This window comes from Triplophysa rosa, linkage group LG4, assembly GCF_024868665.1.
Source record: "Triplophysa rosa linkage group LG4, Trosa_1v2, whole genome shotgun sequence".
In the NCBI taxonomy this organism is placed as follows: Eukaryota; Metazoa; Chordata; class Actinopteri; order Cypriniformes; family Nemacheilidae; genus Triplophysa; species Triplophysa rosa.
Genome location: NC_079893.1, coordinates 8,327,843 through 8,340,037, shown reverse-complemented (window position 1 = coordinate 8,340,037; position 12,195 = coordinate 8,327,843). Strand labels below are relative to the sequence as shown.

General features: G+C 38.8%; 1 protein-coding gene across 2 annotated transcripts in view; it reads left to right on the top strand.

The window, feature by feature from the left end:
• LOC130552534 (zeta-sarcoglycan) overlaps positions 1-12,195 on the top strand; it is a 235,344-nt gene that overhangs the window by 181,141 nt on the left and 42,008 nt on the right. For both annotated transcript variants that reach the window (XM_057330877.1, XM_057330876.1), the window contains one exon: positions 5,406-5,493. In XM_057330877.1, the coding sequence (XP_057186860.1) occupies positions 5,406-5,493 (88 nt within the window). The remainder of the gene's footprint in view (positions 1-5,405; positions 5,494-12,195) is intronic.

Sequence of the window (12,195 nt, the reverse complement as noted above, 5' to 3'; positions counted from 1 at the left end):
CTTAAGCAAGATACTACAGAGAAATGCATTGAACTTTGCTATAAAGACATTTGAGGCTAAGAGTTACGGTGTTATGTTTGTAGCCTTTCATAAGTGAAAAGTTTTATTGGTCTAATGAAAGAAATTAATTTGTCACGTGGTCGTCATTTGTTAAGTTATTTGTCAGGCGTGTGGTGCTTTACCTTCACATTAACATATTTATCGACCATAAGCGTTTAATTGAGCACAAATGTTCTGTGTCTGTTATTATGAACGTTAGCATACCTCAACATTGTTTAAATTCTTTAAGCTAAATTTTTCGCTGGTGGGAGCGAACGCACAAATTGCGGGTGCGGGCGGGAGTGAAACACACGTTGCGGGAGCGGGCGGGATTGGTCAGAAATTAACCGGGAGCGGAATTAAGAAATCAGTCCCGTGCAGGGCTCTACTGCACATAGAGAGATGCATCATGTTCTCATGACATCAGTGATGCCTCACCGAACGCTATGCTATAAATTCAGAATCTAAATTCAGTAATCAAACGTATATAGCCTGTCCTCATTCATGTTTGGCGATTAATATTCATGAGGTGCCTAATTTACATCGAATGAGATCATTGTGTGGGCGGAGCTGTCAGCCGCGACATTATAGAAATAGAAACGGCCGCTCCTCGTTGCGCAGCGCTGTTGCGGCTGGTTAGGACAAAACCTCTGATTGACATGGAAAGAACCTTTTATTGCATGTCATGGCGTCGCATCACGTTTAGTTAGGCCATCTATGGTGTTACGCCGGCTTCACACAGCACGCGTCAGCAGTGCGTTAGCAGCGCTTATTTTTTTCAGCGCTCATGTTAACAGATGAGAGCATTCATACCGCACGCGGAGCAGAAGCGGCTCGTAAGCAGCAGTGCAGCGATCATTTCGGCGCCGAGTCTATTTTTGCTGCGCTGCTAACGCTCAATTAAAGCAACAGTGCATACTTTACGGACAAAATCCACATGGATTGACAGGAAAAAGTAACACTTTTACCTTTAAAGCATGTAAGTGGTGTCTAATGTGTTTTTAACAGTCGCCATGACTTTCAAAAACACAACAGCACATTTAAAGGATTTATAATACAAGTATATCTTAAATGTTATGCTTATATTGCGTATGTGTGAGAGAAAAGCGATCGCATCACTCTCCTATGGTGAGTTAACCCTTTAGTGACTTCGCATCCTTCAGAGCACGATGGCTTTTTATTTAACTTGTACTATGTAGATCTAAAAGAGCATGATATAACAAATCATAGTTATGCTTAAAAAGCGCTTTGATGAAGTTCTGGAAGATATTTTGCTCATTGATGTATTTAAATAACTTAATGCAAAATTGTATTGTTGTACTGTGGTTCCCAGGCAGCGTGGTGCACGGACAATGGGCACGCGCTGCTAACGCTCTCCCTACGCACTGCTCACGCGTGCAGTATGAAACGGGCGTTAGAATTGACAAGATGCGTAACTACAACATTCAGTTCCAAAAGGCATTTTCCATTCATCTCTGTTGACAGTAATTCAAAAGTAGCCGTGTATTCTATCCAAGCATGTAATGGCCATCAGGGCATGTTTTAAACCATTAATAATCATAATTATATTTATGTATCAGTCCATCTTTGGACCTTTTAGAGAAAAGTAAAAAAAAAACAAGACGCACTTGAGGCAAAGACTACCAAATAATATGAAAAATTAATGAATGGAATGCTGGCAAAAGACTTAAGTGAAGCTGAGAGCAGCGTGGGCCTGACTGATGCAGTGAGACAGACATTTAATGATACACATTTTGTTATTTTGTGAAAAAGGTTAAACCTTTTTAAAAAGATTAGAAGATGGCGCATGTAATAGGCCACCACTGTAAAATCTCACTGCTAGACAGTAGTTGGAACAGAACGGACGGTCTCCTGCCTTCTGCTGATGGCTTTTGTTCATGAAGTTTTTTGTATTTACTGTACTGCAGGGCCAGCCCAGCCTCTGTTGGTGCCCTAGGCAAGATTTAAGATTGTGCCCCTCCTATACAAAAAATAAATTAATAAATAAAGATGAACATTTTTTTAAAGCAAAATTCATATTTATTTTAATAAAATGAATTGTGATTAACATAAATAAGAAGTAAATAAACAACAACTACAAATATTTGTAATAAAAATGTTTCTAATTACCTTCTCATTATTTGGAAATAATGTTGCAAATAAAATAAAACAAATTGTTATCTCAATAATAGGCTACTGTATTGAATATTGGAGCTCATAAAATGAATATTTGATTGTTATTATTATTTATAAGGGTTAATGAGAAATTGTTTTTATTAGGGCTGTCAGACGATTAATCTTGATTAATCGCATCCAGAATAAAAGTTTGTGTTTACATAATATATGCCGGTGTTCTGTGCATATTCATTTTGTATTTATAAACACATACACATAAATGCATATATTTAAGAAAAATATAAAATATAACTATTAATAAACTTTTATTTACAATTTCAATTATTGGTAAATATAAATTAATACATTTAAAATTTATAGACAAGTATGTGTATGTTTTGTCTTTATAAATACAAAATTAATATGCACAGTACACAGATATATGTATTATGTAAACACAAACCTTTATTCTGGATGCGATTAATCGCGATTAATCATTTGACAGCCCTAGTTTTTATACATTTTGTCAACCTCTGCACAAATGCTGTTTTGGGTTTTCTTAAATAAATGGCACATGCTATAGTGCCACACACTTTTCAGTTCACTTAGTTGAAAGCAGTAAAATACAGCACGCATCAGTGTTATCAGTAGAGTGGTTCTAAATAAGCAGTTGTAACTTATAATTTGCACCTCTATATTGCAACATTTTTTGTTTCCTACCTTTTTGCATCTGATATGTTTTTAATTTATTTTAACTCACCTTTGTATAAAAGTTTTGAATGAATGGTTTGTGTTTGCACATGTGGCTGACATGTGTAACCGATCCTACCTGAACCTGCTCCGAGCGGGGTAAGAACTTCTAACCAGCGAGAAGTACAAAATGGCAAACAGGCACTCTAGCCACGAGGCCACAGACACTAATAAGGTGTTCTCACATGAATTAAGTTATTTGTGCGAGTAAATTACAAACAAAGTCAATGCAAAGAAATAGACACAAACTCTTGCAGGCGATGTGAATGACGCGAAACGGACTGTGAACGTGCGTAAATCGCGTCTTCCTTTTTGCCTTGCAAAATAAATTTGCCTTGCGCGAAAATAACGAACTATTCCCGCGAATAATAAAGTGCAAGGAACGCGATTCATCGCGTTTGGTCTGAACACAGCATAATGTAAATTGTAGTCTGGGAGTGAGATAAGCTGCACAGATCACACTAGGTGACATAATTAATAACGCGTTAAGATGATGAATTATAATTAAAATCTTTACTCATTTTGGCACCCCTAGCATTTGCCTACTCCGCCTATGCCCAGGGCCGGCCCTGCTGTACTGCATGCTCAAAGAATAATACATGTGCTTATTGAAGCCTTGCTGATAAAAACAACAGATTTTTCCCTTTATAAACTGTGCATATTCCTCTGGTTCCATCAGCCAATCAGCTCTTTCGTGACGTCATTCTCATGTGGCTGCAGGGTAATTAGTTACAATCCATTTTTGGCTCAGGTGATTGGCTCAAAAAAGGAAAAAAAACTGGAAACGAGTGCCCGAGAGCAAAGATGGCAAATTTCAAATCGACCAAATGCCATTGAGATGAATGGGAATGCCAGCGGATAGCTTTCTGCAGGTATTATAGACCTCCTAACACAGAGCGGTAAATCTGCACATAAAGCCATCAGACTTTATCCGGTTATTTTAGCACCTCTGAGAAACAAGGTCTAAATGGATCTAATCCTACAGATGATTTTGTAATTAACCGTCAAACAGAATCCATTGAGTAAGAGATGTCAGGGGGGTCGCCACGGGAGAGCGGGTCTAAATTTAGGATGTCAGCAGGTGGGTGCGATTGAAGCATTGGAGTATGTCATTAAATGAAAAAACACAATGAAAGGGAGATAATGAAGAACAGGTGGACATCTCGGGGAACACAGAGTTGTCATGGTTGAATGACATTCTTACATACTCTCTCTCTCGCTCACTCATTCTGTGTCCAATGTGTTGATTGCACTTCATTTTTTTCTGTACTGTGTATGGAGGAGGGATAGAAAAAAAGAACAACAGTTGGCCGTCAACATAGGTTTTGAAATTGTTTGAATAGAAAGGAAATAAAGATCAGATTATAGAATACATTCTAGAGGAAATGCCTTCTTTGCATTTGAATGCCCACTAGTTTATTTGCGTGTGTCAGATCAGAGCTTCTGATTGGTCTATTGAATAATTTCACCAACTGGTCATGTTCGATTTATACAAGAGGGTATTTGATTTTGAGGCTAAAACAAGGTAGAGCAATTGAAATGAATATGAAGTGATTTTATAGGGGGATTAAGTTTATACACTTTGTATTATGTATGATGATAATAATAATAATAATTATTATTTTAGTATTATAGTATTATTATATTTAATAACAACAACTATTATTATTATTAGTAGTAGTAGTAGTATTGTTGTTGTTAATATAAAATATTATAATATTATAATAGAATATTAAAAAAAAACGTTTAGCACTTATGTGCACTGTATGTTTTTTCCCACAAATGAAGACAGATGCCCATGCACAACAAAAACACGAAAAAGCAAAGAAACTGGGAACTTGTACTTGTCAGTAAATGGATCTGGTTGGCTGGCAGGTGGATCAATGAAAAAAGAGAGGGCCCAGCTTTGAAGGTAATCTGAGACGAATTCTCATGCTGGGATTCGTACGTGTTAAAAGAGATCCAGGCTCACCAGAAAAAAGTATCACAAAAAAACACTCAATAATATATTGACTTAATATATAATGGGATGTTTAAGAATGTAATATCCCCATGAATCTGAATGCGGTTGTGTATGGACCGAGACGGGGAACGTGTTGTGTTCAATGGTGCCTGTATCTGATTTATGCCATAGAGGAGACTCTGATGTGGGACCGCATGTCCAGGTCAGTTGGATCAGAGATGCTCGGGAACGGAGAGGACATTGGCTCCAGTGATCCACAACATGCACCCCTGCATGCATGAACCATACACCCATGCCAGCCAGAGAGCATCTATGCATGTACACACACACACAGAGCCCGGACATCAAATGCCCTTATCCAAAGTGACTTACAGTGCATTCAATGTATATACTTAATCACTGTGTTTTCCCTAGGATCGAACCTGTGACCTTGGCGTAGCAAGCATCATGGTCTGCAAGTTCATACCAGCTTGAAAATACTGCACACTCTGTCATCACAGATCGCATGAACAGATTGTTTCTTCTATGTTTTTTCCAGGACAGTCCTCTGGTTTTACAGTCAGATCGCAACGTAACAGTGAACGCACGAAATAACCTTGGCCAGCTGACAGGACAGCTCACTGTGGGTGAGTGGCATTTATAAACCAACTAGATTTTCATGAGCATGTCAGCCGAGTTCACACGTTCTCATTTTCACAGCAGAGTGTTTCATTTCTAGCACATGTGCTTTTCATACTCGCTTCTATTTTGTCTGTATCTTTTCTGCTGTCACAATATTCCCATGTTTGTGATTCCTACTGTTTTGTCCACTAAACCTGTAGGGGAAGGTTCACAAGTAAACAACTACCAGTTTTGCAAAACAACATTTTGACGTGAAAAATGTCATCTTGTGTACGAACCGATCCAGCCCTTACAAGTTTCTTTATGTATAGGTTGAAGTCAAATGACATCAAACTGATATTTTATGTGAAATTTTACACAATAGTTCAAATTACAAATACATTTTTTTATTTAATTTCATTATTTCATTTCATTTCATTATTTATTTAGGACTTTCAAACAATTACTTGCATCCAGAATAAAAGCTTATGTTTACATAATATATGTCTATGTACTGTGTTTATTAATTTTGTATTTATAAACACAAAAACATACATTTATATATTTAGGAAAAATATTTATGGATTTATTTATATTTACCAATAATTGAAATTATGCATCGTTATTCATTTTTATAAATATTTTCTTAAATATATGCATGAATGTTTATGTGTTTATAAATACAAAATTAATAATTTTATAAAATTATTAACATTTATTTAATTTTATTTATAAAATATTTATATTATTTTATTACATGCTTAATACACTTTTTTTTAACAAAAAATATACTGGTTGTGATTATACATTGTGCTTTAGTCACTCAAAATCTTAAAGGAAACGAACTAAAGGCAAATGTTAAATGCTCCCTCTTGTGAATGTCGCTTTGGATAAAAGTATTCGTTAAATTAATAAATATAAATGTAAACTCAGTACTGTTTGTCTGGTGCAATTATTGCCTGGTGGAACGCAAGCGTTAAACCGAATTTCATTTATAAGGATGTTTTGTGTAAATTTTCTATTGATCTGGCAGCAGCTATTCATCAAATGATGGAGAGGAGCGTTCAAACCGGGCGTATATCCAGATGCGCAGTTTAGACGAACACACATTTGGCATTTTACGGAGCACAGATTCATTTTTCTCAAACATAACCTTATTGTGCTCCTAATTGGCATCCGCACACTCGTGCAAAAGTAAATCAAATTTAAAACAAGGAAAGAAAATCCGTGTATCATTCGTTCAGTGTTTTTTTTATTTAAAGTTGAAAAATGAGAAAACGGCTCCTTTTTTGTGTTTTTATTTTTTTCAAAAACACGAAAAACAGGAATTCAGCTCGATTTTTCGTTTTTCATTCAGGAATAGAAAAATGAACAAACAGCTTGAATATTCTTTCTCTAAATGTGGGCGTGAATGAAACTCCCCATTCGGCTGATTGGTCAGCTGAAGATCAACCCGTGTCGTCATCAGCTCTTCCTCAATTCGGCATGGCAGAATAATAGTCCTCAACTGCTGCAGTTGTACAGATTCTTAGTAAAAGTACAGTACAGTAAAAAAGCCTTGACCCACTGCAACAGTATTAAAGTACCCCACTTCTGCGGTAAAACTGAGGACTTGGCAACCCTGGTGCACTATAAAAAGTGTTTAAGTACAATTAAATTAACTTTACAAGTAATTTACAATTTAAAATGTTGGTGACTTGATGTAACGTATGAAAAGTTTAAATAGCTCATCTTGATAAGCTGATAAGTGAAATGATTTGAAATGAGCATGGTCATAATTGTTTACCATCAAACAGCTTTTTTGCTGTTTTAGGGCCTGATCAGACAGAACGCGTCTTTTGCTGTTAGACGCGCCTCATTTGAATTGTTTTCAGTTGGCAGGGAGTGTTTTGCGTGCTGCTTATGCGCACAGGGCGCCTCGCGTTTCTGCCACCTGCTGCGCCTCGGTTTTAGGCAGAGCGCTCCGAGCGCCCGAAGTTGAAAAAAACTCAACTCTGAGCAGAAAATCGCTTGACGTCATGTGCGCTTTTTTCCATTGTCCAATCGAATGAGTGGAGAGGCGGGGCTTCCTTTTTGGCAACGGAAGTTTACAGATGCTCGGAATGCCTGGAGACATGGAGGAGAAACTTGTTGTGGCTGTTTCAGGTTACCTAGCAACATAAAAAAACGCTGCGCGCTGCTCTTTTCAAAGAGTCACCAAAAGAGTAGCACGGCGCGCTTCGTGTTTTCCAACATGAAAAGCGCGTTCTGTGTGGTCGCACCCTTAGGTGGTTTAAACTAAGGATGTATAGTGGTGTATAACATATTGCAATAAAATTAAAGATATGTATCGTAAAGCTATGTTGATTGTATCACGATTATTAACATATATATTTTTATTTTTTTATTTTTCAGTGACAGGCTTATTCCATTTTTATTTATTTACTTACAGAAGGTTCAAATAAACCTTAAACGTTAACAATGTTATTGAAAATGTTAATGTTTTGGATATTAATCTGTCATCTGAGTTTCATTTCATTTTTTCCTAGTTTCATTTCAAGTTATATTTTTACATTTTGTTCAAAATATTGTGATACACTTGTTATCGTTTCCACAGTATCGTGTTGCATATCCAGGGGCGAGGAAGTAGGGGTCTATCATAATTCTTTGTCTTGAATCTTAATTGAAGCACACACGTACAATGGCACGCAGTATCAGACGTGAGCCTCTGCTAAAAAACGAACTCTAAAAAGATTATGGGGCAAAAGTGAATTTTGGATTTCCAAGCTAAAAGACGCAAATTTTATGAAGCGTTGGATATTGTGAGGGCAGAAATTGAACGTAGATTTGATCAGAGCAAAAGAGAAAAGACATTCTTTTGAAAGCTGTGAAGGGCACAATGATTGCTGAGTCTGACATGGACTCATTGCTGCAGCGTAATAACATTGATGTAGCGGCCCATTTTCTGTCAAAATTGCATTTGCAAACAAGGGAGCTCTTAAAGGAGATGGAAAAGCTTGTCCAGTTATGTTTATGTCTACCTGTGTCTACTGCAAACTACCACCATCAGCAGTCAGTCCTCTGCGCCGCCACCTCTTGATCACGCCCAAACCCCCGACACATGCTCGCTCCCCTCTTTCTCCCTCCTATCTGAAGATGATGTTTCCAAGGTCATGTCTTCGAACCACCCAACGACCTGCCCGCTAGATCCCATCCCCACTCATCTCCTCCAGTCCATCTCTCCATCGGTTTTTCCCACTCTGACCCACATTATCAACTCGTCTCTCACCACTGGTACATTTCCCGCAGTCTTCGAAGAAGCCTGTATTACCCCACTACTGAAGAAACCCACTCTTAATCCTGCACTGTTAGATAACCACAGACCAGTATCTCTCCTCCCCTTCATTGCTAAATCTCTTGAGCGTGTTGTATGTAACCAGCTCTCCTCCTTTCTCACGCAGAACAACCTCCTAGACAGCAACCAGTCAGGTTTCAAGAGCGGTCATTCCACTGAGACTGCGCTGCTCTCTGTTATTGAAGCCCTGAGACTGGCAAGAGCCGCCTCAAACTCATCTGTACTCATCCTACTGGATCTATCTGCCGCCTTTGACACCGTTAACCACCACATCCTCCTGTCGACCCTCAAGGCTATGGGCATCTCCAGAATGGTGCTACAATGGTTCAGGTCTTACCACTCAGGTATGTCATTTAGAGTACCCTGGAGAGGTGAGGTCTCTGAGTCCCAACATCTCGATACAGGGGTGCCTCAGGGCTCAGTGCTTGGGCCGTTGCTCTTTTCTGTATACATGATATCCCTTAGCTCTGTCATTCGGAAACATGGCTTTTCCTATCACTGCTATGCGGATGATACACAACTCCACCTGTCATTTCAGCCTGACGATCCGACTGTTTCTGCATGCATTTCAGCATGCCTAGCCGACATTTCGCTCTGGATGAAGGACTATCACTTGCAGCTGAACCTTGCTAAATCAGAACTGCTTGTAATCCCGTCCGACCCTAAGATCCATCACAACTTCTCCATTCAACTGGGCTCATCAACCATCACATCTTCCAGAATGGCCAGACACCTGGGAGTGGTGATTATCAGCTAAACTTCACAGATCAGATTGCCAGCACCACTCGGTCCTGTAGATTCATCCTCTACAATATCAGGAAAATTAGACCTTTCCTATCCGAGCATGCTACTCAGGTCCTAGTCCAGGCTCTTGTTCTGTCCAGACTGGACTATTGCAATGCGCTACTAGCTGAACTTCCTGCTTGCACAACAAAACCTTTACAGATGATCCAGAATGCAGCGGCAAGTGTGGTCTTCAATGAACCAAAGAGAGCACACATCACCCCTCTCTTCATTAAGTTACATTGGCTCCTTATAGTCGCTCGCATCAAATTCAAGACTCTGCTCCTGGCCTACAAGACCACCACTGGTTTGGCACCCCCTTATCTTCATTCACTAATGCAGACTTATGTACCCGCCAGACCCTTACGCTCTGCAAATGAACGACGTCTTGTGGTGCCATCCCAAAAAGGTAAAAAATCGCTCTCACGAACCGATCATTTCTGACTTGCATATCTTTTCTACTCTATCTATATATATTAACAAAAAAAAACTTAGCTCTGTACACTGTAGTAGGCTTTGTGAGACATGTTTTATTGCACTTATGCTTTTTGATTTCCTAATGTTGACCCAATTGCTTCCATTGTTTACCCAAATGTATAAATGGGCAGAATTGTACACATCTGTATTATTTAACCGTCAGCATTACAGTACATTGCTTTAGAAATAAAATAATCTGATTCTGAATACAGAATTGATAGCTCTGTTTTACTAGCAAACATGCGGCAAGCGTTTTCTGACTCTTATGGCCTGTATTATGATAAACGCAAAGGTTTAAATTGAATCTCGAGCTATTTGAGTCCCATACTTAACTTCATAATGTACGTGCCCATGGGCAGATGTTATTTGAATGTACTTTACTCACTGACGGTGTGTTGCCCATCTGCAGTTGCAAAAGTTCTCTCTCCAATGTGCCCTCTCTCTGACATTACCCACAAGTCTACAGGCCATCGCCCTTGGCTGCCACTGCTCTCTCGATGCCGCCTGAACATTTAGACAATATCACATCATAAAACAGCTCCCAATCAGATAGCAAAGTTTTACTGTATCGCATCTTGTTTCCTGAGTGGTCCTTGCCACCCGCTCTTCTCGCGCTCGCTCGCTCTCCTCCTCGAACCCGCTCGCTCTGAGAACATTAATCTTGAAACAGAAATTGTGCAGAGGTGCTGAGAGCTAGAGAGCTGGGCTTTCCTCTGATAGCTTGGCCCTCGAGTGCAGAGGTCTGTGTTTTTATAATATGTCCCATAAGTTCAGATGATTGATGTGCCATTGTGCTGCGGTGAGCAAGGAGCGGGAGCAATGCGATCACGACTTCATCCCGCATTCGTAAGGGAGTCGCTTAATGTCTGAGAGCGCTAGTCTGTCATGCTCCTCATGGCTTTGGGCTGACCTTCTTCGGGGATAAAAGAAGCTGCTAAATTGCTACTTAACACCTCACATTTACATGACACTAAAAGCCATTCACACTGACAGCAAGTTAGTAGAGCAAATCGAACTGAAGTAGTTAAAATGAATTTATGTTGTCGATGTATGCCGATTCCAAATGACAAAAGCGGCAGCAGACATTGGTGACGTCACGAATAAAGTTCAAATCACACATATGCAGTGATGTAATGTTGTAGCTTTGGAGAGCAGACAGTTGAGCTACTAGAAGCAACGTTACAGTAAAGCTGAGGTAAAAATGTAATTTTGACTATAGTTTGTAGTATTTAGGCAGCTTCTTGAAAAAAATATGAAATTAAAATGTAGTAAGTGCTCAACTTATAGGTACAGTAAGCAATTTCAAAGAACCGCTGTTGAAATTTTTCTGAGAAACGCTGTTGAAACAAATACAACAAATACCCCCACCGCCTTTAAGGCTCCGCCCTCAAAATAACAAAAACGTTCTTGCTTTCTCTCTTCCCTGATCATGAGCGTGTATGCGTACACCCCATGGTTTTTTAAGGTAACTGCATTCCAAATTCAATGTATTTAGATAAATATCATTGGTGTGTGTAGATAAATCTCATTGGTTCTCATGTGTCTGTTGACTAGATATCATATGCGTGTTTCGTACATGCAAGATCTAATAATTACCAATATGGACGTGTTAAATGTTTTTAACATTTACATTTAGCTAAATACACTTTTTTAGTATTATTTTTAATACATTTTTAATCTTTGTGTTCAACTGAAGAAAATATTTCATATGCATCTGGGATGGCATGACGCTGAGTAAATAGTGAGAGAACTTCCATTTTTGCGTGAACTATACTTTTATTATTATATCAAACGTTGCATCCACTGCAGCGCAGTGAGCACAGAGGAACAAATTTAGATGTACATTTATACCTGAAAATCTCCAAACAGCTGTGTCAAAGTGCCTGGAGCTCATGTGGGAGTCACCAAGTAAGTTCTGAGTTCCACTGCACCAAATATCCAGCAACTGAGCGATTAGTTCCAAGTAATTAATCAGAGTAAGAATACATTGGCAAAGTATTCATGCATGTAGATGAACGCTTAAAAAATAAGTTGCTGTTTTATGTTGTGTAATTTAGCCAGAATAAATTGCAGGTTTTAAATGCGTTTCATCATCTTCAACTGATTTTCTCATGTTGTGTTCATATGGGAGCCG